Source organism: Platalea leucorodia (assembly GCF_965183815.1).
Source record: "Platalea leucorodia genome assembly, chromosome: 6".
NCBI classification, from domain to species: Eukaryota; Metazoa; Chordata; class Aves; order Pelecaniformes; family Threskiornithidae; genus Platalea; species Platalea leucorodia.
In genome coordinates, this window is record NC_138828.1 from 29401305 (window position 1) to 29419671 (window position 18367).

An 18367-nucleotide genomic window follows, 5' to 3' on the forward strand; every position below is an offset into this window, starting at 1 on the left:
CTTTGAGAAATCACTTTTGAGCTTCTTGCCTAAAGCTTATTACCATAGAACAGCATGCACAGTGAATAAAATAAGGAACGCTGTGATTTTGTTTTATGTAAAGATTTGCAGTAAGCAGATGCAAATTTTTTTTTGTAATGGAAGGAAAATTTATCCATCACATCGTCCGTTTACTACAAGGTAGTGGCAGCAATGTTTGTCCTATGATTTGTGGGTTTTTTCCCCTCTTGCCTCCCCTTCTTTTATTTCCTTTAGTGTTTGACAGGTGTTTTGACAGATGTTTATTACTGTTCAACTTGTGAAGCTATTTTAGTAGTTACTGGGTAGGCCCTTTAGTTTTGTGTGAAGGTAAGGCTACACATATAAGAAACTACTGTTATATACTTGCTGTTTTTTTAAACTCTTCTCTGAGTATCCTTTGGCAGGTACTAAGCTTTATAGGTGGTATGACAATTCTTTTAAGAGAATACTTCCCAGTATGAGCACTTATTCACATTTCCTGAAGAGGTGTGTCTTTGTTACCTACAGTAATGTAATAGTTATTTTACTTTTCCTGTACCATACAGTTAAATTTTCTGTTGAAAACATTACATATAAAAACAAATTAAGAAAATTCACCAACAGTCCTTATAGCATAATAAGTCTAAAAAGTGTCATAAGTGTAACATCTAACAGTCTAGGATCTAGTAAGTACTGCAAACAGTCTTTGGGAGAAAAAAAAAAATCCTCTCACCGTATTTAGTGAGAGATGCATTTCTAAATAATTTGAAAGCATTTCTTTGGTTGTAGGATGCGGGTGATTGAATAGTCTGTGTGCAGAATTTCCTTTGAAGTATCTTTTTTTTTTTTTTTTACCTTCAGTAGTAACTGAGCTATAAGGAAAAAAAGTAAAAATCAAGTTGTTAGTTATGAAACCACTCATTCTGAAATGTGCAGCAAAGTAATGTGGGAAAGCTGTTTGTCAATATTTACAACACTTCAAATATTAGGTGGAAGGGAGTTGGTGCATCCAAACGAAAGTTCGGTAAAGCTAAAGTTTCTGATTTTGACATTGTTTCGTCCTCAGTTCATATGGATATGTTACAATCAAATTATTTCGAAACGATTGGGGAAAAGTGACTAAATATTTACCAAAGCTAGACTTGCTTTATCAGTTTTCATCTTGGAAGCTTGTGGTATAAATAGGCAGTCTTAGTGCTCTGAAAGCCTATTCCAAGCATTCATGTGCAGTATGTACCTAGTTTATATGTCCTTTGGGTCTTAATATCGATGCAGACTAAGTGTTAAAGTCCTGCCTCGGACAACATCCTTGCCACATGCACTAGGTGAAAATGCTGAGCATTGGTAATTTTTCTTTTTTAATGTGTAGATAGGTTGATTAGAACTCTCGTGAACACTGTTTAAGTAGCCTATCTTGTCTTTCTTCGATGAGATGTTTCACGGCTATCTATTGGTCAGGGTGTCTTTTTAGAAAAATTCCTGTGATTAAAATAGAGCGATATATGGCTAGATCCCACTAAGCTTCCCAAAGCAGTTGCTTTTGCATTCATCCTTTTGTATAAAAGGAAAGGGATGGAGGAAGACATCATCAGGAAGAACTGAGTTAAGAAATGGATGAGCTCCATCTTTCTTGCCCTGATTATACTTTTCTAAACAGTGTGCTAAAGTAACTTTTCAAGTATCCTAATGTGCAAATGAAACAGAGGAATAGTATGTCTTAGCTGTAAGTTTGGTGGTGATTCACATAATTGATACTTTGTTTTGTTGTGGCTCCATAGTAAAAATCATGTCTGATTAGGGAAAAAGTGGTAATTATACAATGCATGCACATTTTAAGGGTCAGGTTTTGACCGTTTTCTTCTGTTAACTGTTTTCCCCCCGTCTCTGTTCTAGGTTCAGTGGCACTGTAGATCACGGATGGTTGCAGGAGCTAACTTCTACATTGTAGGGCGAGATCCAGCAGGGATGCCACACCCTGACACCGGGAAAGATCTGTATGAACCAACCCATGGTGCCAAAGTGTTGACAATGGCTCCAGGCCTCCGAGCACTGGAAATTGTACCGTTCAGAGTTGCAGCTTATAATAAGAAAATGAAGTGCATGGATTATTATGACTCTGATCAGTAAGTTGTATTTTTGTTTTAAGACTTTTTGAGCAATAGCTGCCTTTTACCCCCCACCCACATAAAAAATTTGTTTTTAATTAAATTCGTATTGCTCAAAGATGGCAGTGTTTAGAAGTGGGTTTAGATCATGAATGCAACTTGACTTCAGCATGATTTGGGTGTGGTTTCACAGCACAGCTAACCTTATCCAACTTTAGCTGCTACTGGAAGCTCCCCTTTTCCTCCCAGGTGCTGGTGTTTCTTTAGTTCTGGAACGTGTTGGCACAGATTGCTAAATCCACAGGAAAATATTACTATTTATTATAACGGTAAGATTAGCTTTCTGCTGATACATCTTTCTAAATATGCTTCTCAGATGTCAAGTATGTATCAGATATGATGGAAGAGAAACAATGAGAGAGTGCAGCAGGGAGAAGACAGTGGACAGGAGAGGGTGACAAATAGTTATTTGCTCTGTTTAACAATAATGCAAAATGATGCCCTAAGTCCATTGCATGTCCCAGGGTTTTCAGCTTTTTTTTTGATCCAGTTACAAGACAGGTAATTTCACCTTCTGCATGTTCCAATATTATTTTTCACTCGTGTGGCATAGCAGAGTCCAAACCTCACTGTATGTGTTGCTGTGGTGCCAATGAGTGGGACTGGGAAGATGACTTGTCATTTTAGTTTAAACTTCTTTATTCAGATTATTGAACTGTACTTTTGTTTTACATCAAACTGCAGTTGAAGTTAGTACTGAAATACAAACTGTCAAGCAAGATGTTTTTCTAAAAAACACTTGTATTTTTTTTATATTCTGACTATTTCCTACTGCTTCTAACTGAAGAAGTATGTCTGTACAACACAGTTCATCCTTGAAAGTATGAAATCAGTATGGGATGGATTGATCTGTAAAAATGAACCTATCTCTTATCTCTTGTTCTTCATCTGTTTATGCTGCAGTTACACCGAGTATAAAAGTCTCCAAAGATGTCACTGTGGCTTGTGACAGTTGTCGTGGTTTAACCCCATTTGGCAACTAAGCACCACACAGCCGCTTGCTCACCCTCCCCCCCCGCCCCCAGTGGGATGGGGGAGAGAACTGGGAGAAAAAAAAAAAAAAGTAAAACCCATGGGTTCAGACAGTTTAATAGGACAGCAGAAGAAGAGGAAATAATACTAGTAATAATAATAATGATAAAAGAATACACAAAAGAAGTGATGCACACTGCAATTGCTTACCACCTGCTGACCGATGCCCAGCCTGACCCTGAGCAGCAATCGCCACCCCCCTGGCCAACTCCCCCCAGTTTGTATGCTGAGCATGATGTCATGTGGTATGGAACAGCCCTTTGGCCAGTCGGGGTCAGCTGTCCTGGCTGTGCTCCCTCCCAGCTTCTTGTGCACCTGGCAGAGCATGGGAAGCTGAAAAGTCCTTGACTGGTGTAAACTCTACTCAGCAACAGCGAAAACATCATTGTGTTTTTCACATTATTCTCATACTAAATCTGAAACACAGCACTATACCAGCTACTATGAGGAAAATTAACTCTATCCAAGCTGAAACCAGGACAGTATCCACCCTTTATTCTATACCATCTACATCATGTCCAGGTCCTACACTTTCCAATACGTTCCAATAAATCACAACCACTTTTCCTGTCTTTTGATATATACACACGGATATCATGCGCTTAGTCTATGGGCCATCCCTCTAAAATGTCCGTTGAGTTCCTTTAGTCCATGACTTTGGGCTCCATCTGTCATAACAGTCCTTCAGGGCAGGAGAGGTGGTGCGTGGTGTTGGATTGTTGCATGCTGAAGCCAGTTCTGGTTCCATCACTGCTGCATTTTGCTCGGTTTCATCAAAGTTCATTCTTCGTTAATCTGGGTGATTCTTACTATAATACCATTGATATGGCATATAGCAACCACAGAAGTGATGATATACAGTATTATATAGCAATTAACATCATACAATTCAAATCATTGGCTATTCTCACCCAAAATCAAATCCCTGTGAGGTACACATTGGGCTCCCCCATCCTCCTGCATCACCCACCAAGTGCACCCAGGTCCTTGAGCAAAAGCAATCCCACAAATGCGTTTGCCTTTGCCCGAAGCAGGAATAACCCAGACTGTCTTCCCCAGCATGTTTTTTATGTGCACTACAGGGACTTTGTCCCCCTCTACAGTACATAAAAGTTTTGATTGGGCAGGGCCAGCTTGATTGGCAGATCCCCTAGTGTTGACTAACCAGGTGGCTTTTGCTAAATGTGTATCCCAATGTTTGGATGTCCCAGCACCCATTGCTCTCAGTGTAGTCTTTAACAGTCCATTGTGTCATTCGATTTTCCCAGAGGCTGGTGCGTGATAGGGGATGTGATATACCCACTCAATTCCATGCTCTTTTGCCCAGGTGTCTATCAGGCTGTTTCGGAAATGAGTTCCGTTATCTGACTCAATTCTTTCTGGGGTGCCATGTCGCCATAGGACTTGCTTTTCAAGACCCAGGATAGTGTTCCGGGCAGTGGCATGGGGCACAGGATATGTTTCCAGCCATCCAGTGGTTGCTTCCACCATTGTAAGCACATGGCGCTTGCCTTTGCGGGTTTGTGGGAGTGTGATATAATCAATCTGCCAGGCCTCCCCATATTTATATTTCAGCCATTGTCCTCCATACCAGAGAGGCTTGAACCGCTTGGCTCGCTTGATTGCAGCGCATGTTTTACATTCATGGATAACCTGTGTAATAGTGTCCATGGTCAAGTCCACCCCTCGATCATGAGCCCACCTATATGTTGCATCTCTTCCTTGATGGCCTGAGGTGTCATGGGCCCACCGATCTATAAATAATTCACCCTTCTGTTGGCCAACAAGTCTTATTTAGCAGCTTGTGCCTTTCTTACTATGAATTATGTTTATTAGTAGATAGTGTGCTGGCTTAACCTTGACTGTAAGTTATGTAACTGCTTTATATTTCAGCAGTAAATTCTAAGCACCTGAATTAGTCTGCTTTTATTTTTAAAAGCCACAAAGTCTCGTTGCCTCTTACATAACTAAATATAACTTTATGGTATGTTCTTCTGTTGTTTGGAAATCATAAGCAGCATGAAAAGGGCGAATCTGTTGAAACCTGACAAGAATTAAAGTAGGTTTACTGTGTATTACTCTACAACGTCCATATATGTTTAGAAATTTGATAATTTACTGCATTGCAGATATTTTATAATTGAAGTTAGTCAAGGATGCTTATTTAGCAGTTGTAGTTTGCTGATATTCTTCTTCCTTCCTCCTCCCTCCCATATAGGCAGCATTCCAGCGTAAGGTTCCCCTTAGTGCTGTGAAGCTTGTCTTTGGATGGCATTGCAGCAGGTTTTTTGTTCTTTTTTTTTTTTTTTTCTCAAGTGAAGCTATGGACAGTAGCATCAGATCAGACCTATGCCCTGATATATATGCTATTTTCATTAGGAGGAATAAAATCAGAGGGAAAGGTACTCCAAGCGTATGACATGAAAGTCTTTTCCTAAACTTATTGCCTCTTAGCTAGCTGTTGAACACTTCACTACCTTTGCCCTTTCATTATTTGAGATGCATCTAGAAGTCCTCATTGCTGTGCATTGTAACTAGATTGTGATGTAAATATTGCTAGTTTTATGCAAACCTGTAAAGATTATAACATAAGGTTCAAAAGGCTGTTGTAGTAGATACTACGGGTATTTGTCCTGTTTGTTGTCCAAGTAATTCAGCAAGTTTTAGAAATTAAATACACAAAGATTAAAATGAAATAGTTATACTGGTGTTACTTCTTAATAATTTGGAATAGAAGGGGAGTAGCAGTGTGAGAGGCCAGAATTCCCATTGCGTGGAACAGAAAATCTTTGTAGAAGAATATTGATTCTGTGATCATTGATACTATACTCTTAGCAGGATAGATTTGATTTAGATCAAGGGAAGTAAAATTGTACCTCTGTCATTAGCCAGAGCAAATGGTAAAAAAAAAAAAAAAAATCTCTGTGGTAACAGATTTTGTCTTTTGTAACAGACTGCATTATGCGCACCCTATTATCCTTTCATCATGCCTGTGGGGACCCTTTGGTTTGAGGCATTTTTTTTCTGTTTCTGTCACTGTCTTGGGAAAAAGACCATGCTGCTATTAGAGTGCAGTTCTGCCGTCCTGCTGTCAGAATGTAAGACCATTTGTCCTGTCCTTCCCTAGATACTGTTTGTAAACTACAGGGTGGTCTGGAGTGTGCAGCAATCCTCTAGATGGCAATGCGGACACATGCAGACTCCCTGAAGAGAGAGCCATTATTGCTCCTGCTTGCCATAGACAGAACACTGTGGTAGGCTCCAGACAGAGTTAGAGCTTGGGTGGGTGCAGCTGGCTGCATTTCAAGATAGTCTGTGTAATGCTGAAAATGTGGCAGACTCCTGGACCATGTGGTGTTTGACTCTGTAAGGAGGATGGCAGGGAATAGAGGATTGTCTGGAAATATGCGAGGATCAGTACTGGTGGAAGACCCTTGGGTGTGAAATAGTGATGTTTGTGGAAATCTTTCCTGACCTCACCACTTACCTGGTGAAAAACACAGCATGAAAATGTGGGGAAGAGGGCTGTATGCATAGAAGCATCGCTCAGACTTGTTTTGGAAATGGGTAACTTGATTTCTATTGCACCTTTCTCAGTTCTTTGAGGCTTGGAGACTTGACAGCCAACTAGACAATTCAAGAATTTACATCACTAATGGATACATGGAAGGCAAGTGGGTTTCCCTTCGGCTGAGCTATAGCTGAGCTGTGCATCTTACCTGCTGCAAGTAGTTATTCTCTCCCCGAGTGGTCATCTCTTCTATTCTTTCAGGCCTCCTAGGCTCCTGTATCTGGGAAGGTGCTTGTGAGAAGCCATAATGGACACCATCTGCTATCTTGGGTGTCTCTCTAATTTGGCAGAGTTGGACCCACACCTGGCTTGGAAGCAAAGACATGCAGAGGTTATTGCAGTTGGGCTCTTTGCTGATGTTACTGAATTATCTTTCTGCTTCTGAAGGCAATCCCAAGCCATGGGGACGATAGGGGATGAATCTTTGGCTAGTGGTGAGAGGTTACCAAAAGCTTGATCCAGTTGCCAGAAGGATGTCTGACAAGTTGGGGCTGCAGCATTAGCAGTGGCAGAGAGTTGCTTTTCTTGTGACATCTCTAAACATTCATGCTCAGCTTTTATGAGAAAGATGTAACACCTGCTGATAGCATTCCATGTGTGCCTGTGGGGGCAGGTTTTCACATGCTGGGTTGGTACTGGTCAGCTATGTACCATGAGATACTGGGCAACTATGTGATATGTTGCTGTGGCTAAGCTGCTCATGACACGGTGGCAAACCTGGGAAGCATCAAAAAGCCTGCCACTGGCCCTTTCTCCAAATTAGTAACAAAGGCCCTTACTTCTCAGGTGTGCTGCCTGTGGTTCTAAGAGGTCATTGTTCTTAAGGTCTTCAGCTCCAAAAGGCATCCACTCAAGTGCAGTTTTGTGGAGTTGATATAGAAGTTAAGTTTGTTTGCTACTTTCGTTAGTATCTGCCAGAATGCGAGCTGCCCTTGGAGTTTCAGTAGACCCGGTATCTCTGCTTGGGAACAGTCTGGAGAACGTGACTGTTGACTTTGAGCGTCAGGGCCTCGTGCTGCTGGTTAACAATGTTGAGCTGCTGTGGTTCTGTGTTGGAGCTGAAGTCACTTGGCAGCAGGTGCATCTACATGTAGCCCTATTTATACGGAAAGGCAGAGATATCCTGGTTGCATTCAGGGATAATCATGGAGCATTGTGTGTGAGGAAAGGGGGTAAGAAAAGACTGATGTAAAAGCCTTTATACTAGCTGCATAGCAATTGTAGTTGCAGAGTGGTGCACAAAGTTTAACTCGGATAAATTGTTTGACTAAAGTTACCCTTTAAAATATTAAGACCTGTGAACAACCAATGGCTTGAAACTGTATCTGTATTTTACCTCATGAAGCCACCACAGTTTTTAATTTGTTACTTGGACATCTTAGACCTAGGTTTAGCACCTCATGGAACCGCAGTCTTAAAACATATTTTTGAAGATGATGTGTCTGAAACTCAGGTTTAGGAAAGGGATTTGAGGAATGCATTTGAAGTGATGTATAGCAGCACAGGTAGAGCTAACTTAATTTCATTTTTCCTGTGGTCAAAATGAGGATAATAATAAAAAAAAAAATTCCCTTTTTGTTGTTGCTGAAGTTAGATAGCAAGCCTAATCTAAGTTTCAGTGGGAAGCTTGAGCATTTCCATTTGCATATAATTCTGAAGAAATAATACATACTGAAACTAGTATGAATAATGGTACAGTCCTTTGCTTATAGTTTTTACCCTTTTTGATTTCATAGAATTTGGATCAATAATTGAATATGCCCAAACATGTTTTGGAAAAGTTTATAGGAAGAATTCTAGTTACAATGGAGAAATTCCAAATGAATGTTTGATCTGTGAACCACTATTAGACTGAAGTGTAAAGAAAAAACAATCAAAGAACAAAGCAACCAACAAAAAACACCACCACCACTCAAAAAATCCCTGCCCAATGCTGAAATCCCTTCAGAAAAATAGTTAGTGCGTTTCTTCAGCCAAAAAGTCCTGTCAAACAGTTACCACAGACAAGTGTAATTTGGGATTGGTGGCTTAATAATAGTAGTTGTTTGGGTGAGCAGAGATTCCCAATTCTTTACAGAAGATCAGTCCTATAAAATGCAGCCACAGACTGCTGCTGAGAAAAAACTCAATTAAGAAAGGAAATTAGTCTGGCAATTAAAAAAGCCACAGCAGTGTCTGGAAAAATGGATTTTTTTTTTCTTTGTCCTGAAAGAAAACTGATGAGATCATTTTGGCTAAAAGAAACTCTTAAGTAAGGTTACTGGAGCAGACTGTTCATGCTTTCTGTAAAATGTGAATTAAGCATGGCTATCTGTGAAGAGGAGAGATTTTAACTTTATATAGTTTATTCCTGGGACCTTTAATATGGTTGTCATGACTGCTTTAGTGCTGTCAAGTCATACTTACAGGACAGCTGTTCCAACAAAGTAAATACTGTTCTCAAATTTGTTTGGTGTAATACCTGATTTTTAAAATGATAGTAAGAGGCTGAGATAAACACACTTGACTGTCCTCCTTAATTTAGCTGTGTGAAATATGGTTTCTCAGTTAACATTAGTACCTACTTTAGGATATGTTGAAACACTACACCAGCGCAGAAGACTTAAACCCTCTTGCCAGTCAGAAAGGAATTTCATTCACAGCAGGTAAAGGATTTGCTTTGCATGTGTTGATATTAATCACATTATTATGTTCTGCTTTCAGAACAAACAAAGAGTTTGTTCATGCCCAGTTAGGTTTTGAACCTAGCTGATACTAGCTGGTTCATTGAACATCATGGGGCATTCCCAAGGCATAACATAGACTGACATAACAAAGACTTGGCACTGCAAGCAACAATGTTCTGCCTCCTGTAGGAGTTACAGCGTAAGTCATGACTTGATGCTGCAATGGCAAATTTAAATTCAGTGAAAATCCTTCTGAAAAGGGTTGTAAAGTTAGATTTCACCTCATGACAGATCCTGTTCAGGAAGTGTGAAGTTGGAGGAGAATAGTTAAAGGACTGAATCCTAAATAAGGAGGCTGTGAATTGTTCTAGGAATTAATAGGATCTGAAGTTTACCAGCTGAGTAGAACATGGCAGTCATTTTGAAGCCAGATGAAGGTGAATAAGCCATGTTATTGAGGTTTTTTCCATGTATTTGTTACCAAAAAACATATTTTTATGAATAGGCAAAACTATGAATGAATGGTCTGTGCTTTTATCATGAGTCTTGTATTTAAGAGTAATTTCTTAAGACCTTGTTAGCACCAGACATTGCCCTCCACAGAGAATGGGAATTCCAAGAAGGTCATTTGCACAGTGCCAGATGCCCTAACAGAAGGTCGGGCTTCCTAAGATTGTGACTGATCTTTAGTGCTCCCAGGTGAAAAATCAATTACATAATATATTTTATACTTAGATTAAACCTGTAGGGAATAATTGTTGAAGTGGAAAAAATATTTTCCTCAGTCACTGTATTAAGGTACTGTATTGACACCTCAGAGATTACAGAAACAAAGGTTTCCTGTAGGACTGCAGGCATCTTCATGCAGTTGTTTCACACTTGCAGGCTGGTGATAACTTCTTTTATTTTCTCTCAAGAACTGTAAGGTCTTTGAAATCTTAGCCTCACACACTGCTTTTAGAGTGTTTGAGCTCATAACAAAGTATAAAGAGCTGTCATCGTTGCTGGGGTCACTTATGGTATTATAGTAAAAAAAACCAAACTACTGAATGCACAAAAAAAAGGGAAATCTATTTAAACATTAGTCTTCATAAATGAAAGAAAGGAAAGAACTGGTGTATCAATTCTTAATCTTCTGTGCATGGTTTGTAGTGTCATTTGAGTCTGATGCTCGGTTACTGTGAATAGTTTGAAGATTAATTAACAGCACAAATTTGTTCCTGTGTTATTCTGAATAAATCACTTACTGCTTTCCAAATATAAAATATTATCTTATGCACCTCTGGGTGTCTGTATATACACATAGCTCTGTGTGTGGAAGTAGAGCACAATCTGAAGTGTAAGAAAAAGTTCCTTTTTTCCTTTTGCTAGATGTGTGAGAGCACAGCAAAGTTATGTATTTTCTGTCTGCCTAGCCCTGTCCTCCATAAGTAAGGAGATTTCACAGCATGTGTATGTAGGGGTTTTTCCACACTGTGAACGCAATAGGGTTCTAGGATGCTATGCCATGGAGCAAATGCCAGTCTCAATGTACTATGTTTCAAGACTGGTTTTCTGTTGACAAGTTTTTGTTGTGGATTTATTTCTGCCTTTTTTCTTCTTTCTTTTAGAGAATGCTCTTGATTGCATTGGCACCAAATATTACGTCAATAGTAGTCAAATTCAATTGGTAGTAAAAGGTCAAATCAATGTTATGAGCATTTACTAGCATACACTGTGGCCCAAAGAAAGCTAATTCCAGCAGCCACTAAATAAAAATTTCAAAGGCACTTAAATCCCATGCTCAGAAAAGGCTTGGGTTAAGTTTCATTGAGTCATTCCAAATCTCACTTGAGAATGGAATTTGGATGGCTTTGGCATTTATATTTCATAGCAGCTTTAATAGTCAAATGTTTCCCCCTCGTGTTCCGCTCAAATCCATTTTATGCAGAGTAACTCCCAATATCCTCAAAATTCACCATTAACAGTATTACTTGACTCTTCTTTCCTGTTTTTTTGTTTGGTTGGTTTTGGTGTTTTTTTTTTTTTCTCCACAAAAGCAAATTACTCATACTGATATGTTTTATTTCAAAATGCTTGTGGTTCACATCACATCACAGTGCCAGTACTGATAAGGTATTTCTGCTTAGTGGAAATCTGTTTCTGATATTCAAGAGATTTGATTTTTACCATTAGTAAAGACAATGAGTATTGAGTATTATTCAAATACTCTGTTTTAGGTATGAAAGCAGAGATTAAACTGGAAACAATAAAATTGGAAATGCAGTAATTTTTAAAAGAGCAAGAATTACTGTGTTGTTTCAGCATACAGTATACATTGCCAAAGCTCCATTTGAGTCACTTTAGTGATTACTAATTAAGGTGGTTTTTGTTTTGTGGGCGGGGGTTTATTATTTATTTATTTAGAAAAACCCATTCAAAAGAGAAGTTTGGGATAATGAGAGGACATCATTAGTACTTTTGTACTTTTTAATAGTATTTTTAAACATTTCTGGAAATGTTATGAGATGCTGAACATAGTATGTTTCTTAAATGATCCTCGCTCATGTTTTTCTTTCCTTTTCTTATAGTTTCTACAGATCTCCTTAGCTTCTTCTCATGTTTCTCTCTTTCTTGATATCTCCAAATCCTGGAGCTGCTTTTTATGCAACTAAGGATAAGAAGAAGCTAAGGGGACTGGGGGTCTTATTGAAGCAAACTTATATGGCATATCTAAATTTATCATCTTAGTACCTTTATTTCACTTGTAGGGCACAGGAGGAAGTTGAGTGTTTTTCTGAAAACGTAATAGGCAAGGCGGGGATAAAGCGGCTAACATTTTTTTTTAATGCTCGAACTTTGGTATTGCTACCACACTGTGGAGAAAACCACATGTGGAGAAACTTTATAGCACTTGCTTTACTCTTCTTTTCCTGATCATCTGAAGACTTAGTATTTTTCTGCTAGAATTAACCAGGCTTATCACTTCCCCGCATATATTTTATAGAAATAGTTCTTTGCAAAGAACGCAAGTTACCTTCAAGCAGTGTTAGTGAACAGTAGGCATCTCTCTGCCAAGGAACAAAATTTTCAGGCACTATAAATAGCAGTGACAGAGCTTTTTTTTTCCCATGGACTTACATTAACTTCAAGTTTTCATTTTTATGTAATTTATATTTTGCAGAATTGAAGCACAGTAGGTTTTTTTGCCTTGTTGTGACACCCCAGGAACCCACAGTCCCGAACTGAGAGCAATAAGAAAAGAGCATGTATGGCAGTGCTGCTGTGTAAATGTGTACAATTCAACTAAAAAAGTTATGGGGCTAGTGATTTTGTGAAAGGGAACTGTGGAATGCTTTCTGCATCTTGCTTACTTCCATACCCTACTGAGCATAGCTCAGCACTTAAATCCAAGTTCTGCCCTCTGATGCGCACACTTGGCTCTTGTTTCTATCTAAGGCATGTGCATCTGAGATCAATACTTGGCTTTTATTTCAAACAGACAAGTGAAGAATGAGTAATGCATAGATGTTGCAAATTGAGCAAATGGCATAAGTAAAATTGCGTATTTAATTGAAGAATAAATAATTTTTCCTTTGGAGCATTTGGTAGAACTCTAGCATTCTTGTCTTGCTTTTCCTGTTTCAGTCCTGTAACAGTTTAACTTGTGGAGCTTTTGCTGCTTATGACCACATACCTGGGAAGTTAATATTAATTTAGATTGTTATGTTAACAATAATAAACAATCCGGATCTGGGTTCATTTGTGCATTTGTCCAACTGAATTCTATTTTTTTAGGGAAAACAATCTTTAGGGGAAGGTATTTTTATTATTCCCCTGCTTTTTTCTCTATTTTGAACTGTATGTGCCACATTACTGATATGCATATATATGTATATGCATGCTCAGTGGCTTGCAATGGTCCAGCTGCAGAAGCTGTGGAGCTTGCCTCTCGACTCTGAGGCTTTTACTTTCTCTGTTCTGCAAACTGTCCTTCACTAAGATTTCATGCAATGTTGTTTCTTCACATTCTCTAGTGGCACTTAAATGACCTTCTTCAACCAGCACTGGAACCTTCAACCAGCACATAGCGCTGGTCTGCTGCCATGGCAGGGTGAGGTGCAAAATAGGATGGCTGCTGTTGCTTCACAGAGGGCTGAGATAGGAGGTGGGGTAGATGGTTCTCTCTCAACAGCAGTTCCCTGTTTCCTCATAGAGAGTGAGCCAGGCTAGATGGCAGCACAGACTCAATTCAGTCCACTGGAGATCAGTTGGATCATGCTGCTAAACCTCAGGAGTTACCTAAGCTGAATATTGTAGAAGGTGTATATTCTAGAGATTTACTGGCATTGCTGGCCAAATGCTGTCTGGAAATGACAGTTGCTATACAGCATTATACTCCCAAGAAGAAATTTATAAAGTATCAAGAAAGTAGAATAAAGACGAGCAACTTTGCCTGATTTTAAAATATGTGCTTTTTTTCCCCCCCCTTGCTCCTCTCCCTCTCCCCCCTTGCCCTCACTCCTATTCTCTCAGCCATGAAGACTTTGAATTTATATCGGGGACCCGCATGCGCAAGCTGGCTCGAGAAGGACAAAACCCGCCAGAAGGCTTCATGGCTCCTAAGGCTTGGACTGTGCTGACAGAATACTACAAATCCTTGGAGAAGGCTTAGGCCTCTTATTAACTACAGATCAACCTTTGACGCCTGAATTATTTACGAGAAGGGGACCACACAGTCACCGTTCATGTTGCTTTGTTGTGGTGTCTGTCAGGAAGTTCTCTGAAAACAGACTCTTTCTCCCTAACTTAGCATCATTCTTTGCCTGTCCTTATGGGTTCTATTATGTCCTGGCACCTAACTAGCTGCTGGTTTTAATGTCTTCTCTTTTATTACAGTTAACATTCTTGCAGTAGGATTTTTAACTCTTGTCTTTTTTTATATTTTACTGCCTCTGTCCTATGAGTTCTGCAGCTGTTAAATAGATGCAGCTTTTTTCATGTTATTTAAACTGCTGGGTAGTGTCTGGTTTTAGTAGTTTGTAGGAGAAAATATAATGGTTAAACCCTTAACTATGGATAGATTATCTATAAATCAAAAAAGTAAATAAGTTTTAAAACATCCGTAAAAGAGTCCTCATCTTTATCTCATCATCATCATCTCTAGAAGCACTTAACATTAGTTTCTCACTATATGTAATCAAAAAGCAGAGGTTTTTTTATGTAGCATAATTAAACTTTTTTGCTTTCTTTGTTTAGTTTTGGAGTTCATTGAATTGTCCGGTGATTCTCTTCTGCAGTGGACCTGTAAAGATGGCCAAGTAATGAATGAAAGAAAATATCTAGTTTTCACTTTGGATTGATAACTAATCCAGATTTTTTTAATATGTGCTTGTTGCCATAGGTGTCAGTAGGGAATGTGTTATTTCATTTGATATAACTTGCCGGTTTTTGGTTCCAGAAATACTTGTTCAGGGTACTACATCTTTAAAAAAGGTATGGCAGACCAACCTTGAATTCATGTTTAATTATTGCAAGAAAAACTTAAAAAATCCTTAGATCTTGGCATTTCCTGTGGTACAAACGCTTAGTCTGAGGTTAATTTTCGGGCTGTTTTTCAAGGTCTCCAAAGAGTAATCTTCTCTTGGTTCAGCTTTAATTGCTTGAAAGACAAAGCATATGTCCTTCTTCTAGGATTCTTCAGTAATCCTGAAGTTGGTTAATTCAGTATGTGAAACATTAACTGCTAAAGGAAAACATAAAAAATGAAAAGTAAAACACTTCTTCAAGTATGAAGTAACACTTACCTATTGGGACCTTTTCAAGCATTTGCAGGTAATCAGTGGAACAGTCATAAGCCCTCTTAGCCTGTTAGCTAGAAACTATCTCATATCCTTCTCACAGAAACTTACTTTTCTGTTGTTAAACAGTGTATCTAGGAGGAACCAGCTCAAAATTGTTTTTAGAATGTTGATACTGGCCTGCTGCTGAGCCTGGATCAAGCATATGTTCGTCTAGATTTTTTTGGACAGGGAGAAGGTTGTGATGAGGGGACCTGTGTAATGAACAGGGTGAATGCTACTTGCCCTCTTTGCTTAGTTGTTCGCAGTAGTATTTAAGACATATGCTTTGAGAATTACTGCCTTCTTTTTTCTTCCTCTGTCTCTTTGAAGAGATGTAGAAAGTATCTTTTAATGGGATTCTTACCTCTGATAGAAACTAAGGCAGAATTGGGAAAAGACAAGAAGCATATTTATTAGCGAACCACAACAATTACTTGCGACTGTGTTTTGGTAGCGTAAAGCTTATTTCTTCAGAATTGCTGAACAGATTTTCTTCAAACTTGGCTTTCTTTTTAGATTGTATCAATATGTAGGATGTGTGAAATGCAGAAGAGAGAGTCAGTTCATCTGCGTGCAGCTGTTCATGCAAAACTTCAAGTTTAACTATGAAGGTGAACAAGAGTTATCTGCTGCTAAAATGAGATTTGCTGTTGGGAGTTGGAGTTTGGACTCCTTACTGTCAGGTTTGATTCTTCTGCTAGCTATGATGAAAGATAATAAAAATATTCTGGCAGAATAGCAAACACAGGTGAAAGTCTACAGAAATTAATGTTTTAAAAATGCTGTGCGTGCTATATGAAGTCTGGAAAATAAGTGGGAGTGGTGAGCATGAACGTGAATCATCCTGTAAAGTTAATTTAGAAGCAGGAATGCCTCCAAGCAAATTAATACAGTGATAACAAGCAGATCTAGTTTTCATACTTAGCTGGTTTGATGCTGAGGCCCTGTTGTTAGAGTGCTTCTGGAAAGCATTCCTTGCAAGGCTCTGTATTAAAGAAGCTTTCAGGTTTATTCTAAGTTTAAGCCAACAGCCATGGCATTCCCAGCATAATGCTAATTAAGAACAGGAGCATCTGGTTGATTTGTGGGCAGGACTTGCTCTATACAACAAAATTTTCCTGTATCATATGAATTTTCACTGTAGAGTTCAAATTTTTCCTCTTGTCTGCAGCTGCCTTATTTAAGGAAGCCATACTTACAGGAAAGGGCTACCCCAGAAATTATTCTTTTGCCAGTGTCTCTGTCTTTAGCTTTTCTCTGCCTTATCTCAGTGGGTAGCGTTGTCAGTTGGCCAGTCCTAACATTGTTTTTAACAGTAGGTTCAACTTCATTACGGGTGCTATGGCATTTGAGGCTCTTCTGAGACAACAGTTGGGTGTCTTCCAGGAGGCAGCAACAGGACTAATGAGGTAATGGTTGTTACACCCAACACCTGTCTTCCCATGCCTGCTCTGTCACCAAAGAGCAATGACCTCAGGAACATGCCATACAAAAGTGATAATACTCTTGAACCATGTGATGGATATGAGGACAAGCAGGACCTAACTTTCCAGTTGGGAAAATAAAAAGCTCCATTGTCTCATTTCTTCTGTTTCTAAAGCAACCCTTTTTTACTGGAAAAATACTGATATGTATATGAATCACGAATCTAAGCAGTTATATAGGTGTGTTCTTTTCTTATGAAGAACAGCAAAATCGAACTTCCAAGTATGTCCTTTTTCTAAAGGTCATTTTTCTTTAACAATCAAGAGGTGTTTTACTCTGTTCGTTAAAATGAAAAATGTCAAAGTGTTCCCCCTGCCTCCCACCGTCTGCCTCTACATTGATCTATCTTATAAATGGTTCTTTACCTGCTCTTGTGCAGGATAATTTATGGCTGTTATCCTGTGCTTTTTGTACAGTCTAAGGATGATTATTCACCTTTAGCTGATCATTCTGATGTATTGGGCATGTGATGTGTGAAAGTAGCAACACCCTCAATCCGTATGGCTGATACAAGGACAATCTGGACCCAGCTTTCCAAAATACAAGGATTAATGAGGTAGGTGGAGATTACCAAACCCTAATCCTTGGGGTTAAATAAATGGCACAAAATTACTACCTCTGCTAGGTGAAATGATTAATTCCAGGTGACTTTGGTTCCTGCAGTACCTATGAGCAACTTAAGAAAAAGGCAAGTCTTTTGTAAAGAACCTCATGGCTAAGAATTCCGTTTTCCTATGTGAGCTCCCGTATGCCTGTTTTTGACTAACATGAATATTCAGGGTAACTTTTCAAGTAAGGATCTACAGGCTGTGATGGAAAAATAGTAGATGAATGCTGAAGATGCTGAATTCTGTTGGATTTTTTTCTTTCAGTAGGGGATCTGAGCAGTAACGACTCAGTAATACATCGGAGGTGCGAAATGGAAAATGTAGACTAGGTCACAGGAGTTTTTAGATGCAGTTTGGAGCTAACCAAGCTTCTGTATCTGGAATAATTCAGGAGTCAGGAAGGCGACGAAATGAATGCATGTCTTGGTGTGGTGGTGGTGGAAATAGAACAGGGCTACCATGAGCTGTGTAGCCAATACTGTAATTGGCTTGAGTTTGGACCTCCCTTGCATTTTATATTTCCTTAATTTCAAAAAGTTCCATAGGTGGGTCACACAGAGGGTTAAACTTACTGCCTTTCCATGCTACAAAAAGAATAAAAGTTACTTTGAGCATCCTGACCAAATACTAACAGAGTAGTCCAGATCCTTTTCCCTTCCTGATGGATTAAAGGTGCTAATCAATGTATTACTCCCTTTCCCTATAAACACTGTCGGCTTAAAAAACAAGTGTGTCTGTGTGTCACTTTCAGTATTTACACACATGGCATCCCTTGTACCTCTGGTCATGAACCTTTAAGCTTTTGTGATAGGCACTGTAGGAACACAGAAAAAAGCTCTCATCTCTGCTTCCCTGCGAGTCAGAAGATAAGTTTACTGCACCATCTCCAAAGACAGGGAAAGGGAAAACTATTCCTTCACTTAATTTAGGAGAATCCTCAGGAAAAAATAAGATGGAAACTGAGTCTTCCTTTAAGTTTGCATGCATGTCTGTTTATCCATCTATAGGAGTGAGATTT

General features: G+C 39.0%; 1 protein-coding gene across 4 annotated transcripts in view; it reads left to right on the plus strand.

The window, feature by feature from the left end:
• The window catches only part of PAPSS1 (3'-phosphoadenosine 5'-phosphosulfate synthase 1), a 51950-nt gene extending 33784 nt beyond the window's left edge, over positions 1-18166 (plus strand). For 2 of the 4 annotated variants that reach the window (XM_082316552.1, XM_082316553.1), the window contains exons 11-12: positions 1894-2123; positions 13950-18166. In XM_082316552.1, the coding sequence (XP_082172678.1) occupies positions 1894-2123; positions 13950-14088 (369 nt within the window). In that variant the 3' untranslated portion in view covers positions 14089-18166. Of the gene's footprint in view, positions 1-1893; positions 2124-13949 lie in introns of those variants that run through there. The other 2 variants (XR_014228684.1, XR_014228685.1) reach the window with 2 other exon arrangements.
• The last annotated feature ends 201 nt before the right edge of the window (positions 18167-18367 follow it).